Genomic DNA, 5,085 nt, shown 5'->3' with positions numbered 1-5,085 from the left:
CCCAGCTCTAAGAGCCTTGGCCTTTTCCAAAACGTGCTTCTTTTCCTCGGAAGTTCTAGTTTTGTACGCTTGCGAGTTTCAAGTAGGAGGTATACATTGGGGTAGTTGATAAAGCAGCAACTTTAGGAGAGGCGTGAAGAAACTCCTGTATTCTCAACTTTTCCAGCTGCGACCCGAAGAATTCCCAAAATTGATTTCAAAGGGCTCAGATGGGAAGGGCCAGATCAGCCTTGGGGGTTCCCCATGGATGTTTGTTTCCTGCTGAGACGTTCTAGATCCACTGGTCCTAGTGCGTGACATGCCCAGGAAACGTCTAATCGTCTTATTGATTCTGTTTGTGAATTCCTTAGATTTTTATTTTAAGTGGGGACTGGGTCTGGGAGTAGTACCCGAAGTACGCCAAGCTGGAGGGAGTCGAAGGAGGGGAGGAAGCTGGAGGGGGTAGCAAGTGTTTTGCGAAAGAAGTGGCTGGAAGGATGAGTTTGTGGCTTTGTCGGTTTCAGGACACCATCCAGCAGCTGGAAAATGAGCTTCGGGGCACAAAGTGGGAAATGGCTCGTCATCTGCGAGAATACCAGGATCTCCTCAACGTCAAGATGGCTCTGGATATTGAGATCGCGGCGTACAGGTAGGGTGTTCACTGCGGACGTGGCCAAAGTACTAGCCGCACTGCAGAGGCCATGTTGGCAGAACCTTCACCACTTAAGTTAAAGCAAGTAGGTTGCAGGAGTCTTAACTCAGTGCCTGGTTTTGTTTCCTAATTTATAAGTAGTTGCTCTAAAAAATTGCAACTTTTATGCAGCTTTAAAAAAAAAAAAGTAAACAGTTAAAATAATGTATTTGAATAAAACGTGTTTTGAAGGAGAGCGCCGATTAATTTCAGTGCTTATGCTTAACCTTTTTTATTTTAGTGAAAAATACTTTCCGAATATTTGAAACAAAAACAGTTTTCAATTTTTTTTTAATATTTTTCTCTAGTGCTTTCAATTTTTCAACTTTATGATGTCAAGGACAAACACCAGGACATTTCATTTATCTCTTTCTTAGTCACAGCTTACTATTGCCATCATCTGGCTTGGAATAAATATAATTGGTAGAATATATATTTTTTATTCAGACTTCTGTTTCTAGATCTAGATAGATAGACAACCAGAGAAGGAGAAGAGATTTATATATATATATATATATTATATATAAACTGATGTCATCTTGGTGTTGATTAAATTGATAGGTGAAAATTCTTGGCTGAACAGTTTTATTTTCCCCAATAAAGTCATTCATATTACAAGAATAAATTGCAGTCAACTCAGAGCCATCTAAGTTTTCAAGAAAGGTGAAAAATTATATAAAATAGACACTTTATGATTAAAATTACAGACTAATTTATACAATACATATGGAGGAGCCTGGTAGGCTGCAGTCCATGGGGTCGCTGAGAGTCAGACACGACTGAGCGACTTCACTTTCACTTTCCACTTTCATGCATTGGAGAAGGAAATGGCAACCCACTCCAGTGTTCTTGCCTGGAGAATCCCACGGACGGAGAAGCCTGGTAGGCTGCAGTCCATGGGGTCGCACAGAGTTGGACACGACTGAAGCGACTTAGCAGCAGCAGCAGCAGCAGCTATGACATATATAGCCTGAATTCTGACGTATTCTAAATAGCTTTGTAAATTTTTTAAATATTATATTTGTTAAAAGACGTTTCGTATACACCTGAAAGTCCAAATGCTCAAGAAGGTGACTTTAAGGGGCTTTTGCAGAGCGTCTGGGGAGCTTATCAGCATATTCATGTTGCACCAAATGAGGACTGAGGCAGAGCTGAGAGTTAGTAGTTAGGGGTAGGGAGTGGACTGTTGGGTGTGGCTAGTTACTGCACTGGGTGATTGGCTGATTGTCCCTGAAGATCCTTCTCTGTCATTTAATATGACACAGTGGACTAGTGAAATGATAGTAAGTATTATGTCATGTGATTCTATTTATTCAAAGGTATCCACCACCTTACACATACTGTAATGAAGGTCACAAGGCCCAATGAGATTTTAATTACCTTTTGTCTTCTTTGACTCTCTCCTTAGGAAACTCCTGGAGGGTGAAGAGACCAGATTTAGCACATTTGCGGGAAGCATCACTGGGCCACTGTATACACACCGACAGCCCTCCATCGCCATATCCAGTAAGATTCAGAAAACCAAGGTAGAGGCTCCCAAGCTAAAGGTCCAACACAAATTTGTTGAGGAGATTATAGAGGAAACCAAGGTGGAAGATGAGAAATCAGAAATGGAAGAAGCCCTGACGGCCATTACCGAGGAACTGGCCGTTTCCGTGAAAGAGGAGGTCAAGGAAGAGGAGGCTGAAGAAAAGGAGGAGAAAGAAGAAGCCGAAGAAGAAGTTGTTGCTGCCAAAAAGTCTCCAGTGAAAGCTACTGCACCTGAACTTAAAGAAGAGGGAGGAGAAAAGGAGGAGGAAGAGGGCCAAGAGGAAGAGGAAGAAGAGGCTGCTAAGTCAGACCAAGCCGAGGAAGGAGGATCTGAGAAGGAAGGTTCTAGTGAAAAAGAGGAAGGTGAGCAAGAAGAGGAAGGAGAAACAGAGGCTGAGGGGGAAGGAGAGGAAGCCGCTGCCGAAGCTAAGGAGGAAAAGAAAATGGAGGAAAAGGCTGAAGAAGTGGCTCCAAAGGAGGAGCTGGCGGCAGAAGCCAAGGTGGAGAAGCCAGAGAAAGCCAAGTCCCCAGTGGCCAAGTCCCCGACAACAAAGTCCCCAACGGCCAAGTCCCCAGAGGCAAAGTCTCCAGAGGCAAAGTCCCCAGAGGCAAAGTCCCCAACAGCAAAATCCCCGACGGCCAAGTCCCCAGTGGCCAAGTCCCCGACAACAAAGTCCCCAACGGCCAAGTCCCCAGAGGCAAAGTCTCCAGAGGCAAAGTCCCCAGAGGCAAAGTCCCCAACAGCAAAATCCCCGACGGCCAAGTCCCCAGTGGCCAAGTCCCCGACAACAAAGTCCCCAACGGCCAAGTCCCCGACGGCAAAGTCCCCAGCAGCAAAGTCCCCAGCGGCAAAATCACCCGTGGAGGAAGTGAAACCCAAAGCAGAAGCTGGAGCTGAGAAAGGAGAACAGAAGGAGAAGGTGGAGGAAGAAAAGAAAGAAGCAAAGGAATCTCCCAAGGAAGAGAAGGCAGAGAAAAAGGAGGAGAAGGCAAAGGATGTGCCAGAGAAGAAGAAGGCTGAATCCCCAGTGAAGGCTGAGTCCCCAGTGAAGGAGGAGGTGCCTGCCAAGCCAGTAAAGGTGAGCCCAGAGAAGGAAGCCAAAGAGGAGGAGAAGCCACAGGAGAAAGAGAAGGAGAAGGAGAAAGTGGAAGAGGTGGGAGGGAAGGAGGAGGGAGGTTTGAAGGAATCCAGGAAGGAAGACATAGCCATCAATGGGGAGGTGGAAGGGAAGGAGGAAGAACAGGAAACTAAGGAGAAAGGCAGTGGGGGAGAAGAGGAGAAAGGAGTCGTCACCAACGGGCTAGACGTGAGCCCAGGGGATGAAAAGAAGGGCGGTGATAAAAGTGAGGAGAAAGTGGTGGTAACCAAAATGGTGGAAAAAATCACCAGTGAGGGGGGAGATGGTGCTACCAAGTATATCACCAAATCTGTAACCGTCACTCAAAAGGTCGAAGAGCATGAAGAGACCTTTGAGGAGAAACTAGTGTCTACTAAAAAGGTAGAGAAAGTCACTTCACACGCCATAGTAAAGGAAGTCACCCAGAGTGACTAATATTTGAGTCCATCGCAAAAAGGTTAAGCCATATGACAATTTCAAAAATGCATGTGATTGACAGCTTCAAAACAGAACGGGTTCTCCCATGGGGGCTCCAGACATTGTATTTTACTTTGTGCAATATGAAGGACCTGCATGCAAGCTCAGGGTGCTCCCCACCCCCAGTCTTTGGGTGATTCAAATGCATGATAACTGTCTGTACCTGGGGAATTGGCCAATTTCCTAAGCTGTTGGAAGGGGGGCACTCGGGGAATGTCTTGAGGTGTATTATGCAAAGAACCAACTGAGCCAAAAATAATAAATGAAACACAGAACTCTCTTAGCCTTAAGAAAGCTATATATGAATAATTATGTTTACCTCACTGGTGCATTTAAAAAGGACTTTTGTTCATGGGAGAACCTCGTTGACATGCACAGTTTGCAACTTTTAGTTGATTGATGTTAAACGTCACAGCAGTACTTGCTCAATAAAGGTCATATTGGAAACATAGTCAATTGTTTCGGGTTGTGTCATTTTGAAGTGAATTCTCCACTGCCTGACCCTTCTTTCCTTACAGCAGAATATTTGGGGGGCTTATGAACGACTTGCATTTCTTATCACTATTTCCCTGAGAGTGGTTACTGGAAAAACTGCTGAAAAAGGCATCTGTAAAAAGGTAAAAATAGGGGCATGGAAGTCTTCCATCTTCAAGTGTTCTGATGGAACTCAGAAAACCTCAAGGTAGGAGGGGCAAGAAAAGAGTCTTAACTTGCTCCTTGGAGTTGGGGCAAAAGGACTTCACTGCATTTATATAAATTTGTTCAGAAGACGCAGGACTGGAACCTCTAACAGTCTTAAGAGGAAACACCCAGCCTTAAATGCCTGATTCTGGCACACACATGCTTATCTGCAGCACTGATTCTTAATTTGGTCAATAGAGGTTTATACTCTCAGTGTTTTCCTAATTGGGGAAAATAATGCCCCAAATAAAATATTCCTCCTAGAAAAAGTAAAACAGGATTCTCTGATATGAGCAGTAAATGTTTTTAGTTTGGAGGGAGAGGTTGTTTTAAGTCCTGGGAAAAAAATAAAAATTAAATTAAAAAAAATTTAAAGGTCTGATCTTGACCATGGAAATAATACCACACCTTTTCCAAAATATATCTGTTATAAACCTTTAAAACCACTAAACATATATTTGTTCCAAGTCTGTCTTTCTTTTCTTATCAATAAGGATCATCCCAATAATACAATCCAGGATGATCTCCTTAATGGCTTTCCAAGATGTCTCAGTTTTAATCCCAGAATACATCCAGGAAGTTTGTTGCTAATGTCAATAATTGTAATGA

The 5,085-nt window shown here is 43.8% G+C and overlaps 1 protein-coding gene across 1 annotated transcript in view; it reads left to right on the top strand.

Moving 5' to 3' along the window:
- NEFM (neurofilament, medium polypeptide) overlaps window positions 1–3,753 on the top strand; it is a 4,965-nt gene extending 1,212 nt beyond the window's left edge. The window contains exons 2-4 of the mRNA XM_010840170.1: window positions 456–628; window positions 2,079–2,793; window positions 2,920–3,753. Of these exons, the coding sequence (XP_010838472.1) occupies window positions 456–628; window positions 2,079–2,793; window positions 2,920–3,753 (1,722 nt within the window). The remainder of the gene's footprint in view (window positions 1–455; window positions 629–2,078; window positions 2,794–2,919) is intronic.
- The last annotated feature ends 1,332 nt before the right edge of the window (window positions 3,754–5,085 follow it).

This window comes from Bison bison, unplaced genomic scaffold (assembly GCF_000754665.1).
Source record: "Bison bison bison isolate TAMUID 2011002044 unplaced genomic scaffold, Bison_UMD1.0 scf7180017864141, whole genome shotgun sequence".
NCBI classification, from domain to species: domain Eukaryota; kingdom Metazoa; phylum Chordata; class Mammalia; order Artiodactyla; family Bovidae; genus Bison; species Bison bison.
Note: the sequence above shows the minus strand (reverse complement) of the source record. Positions and strands in the feature narration are given on the sequence as shown.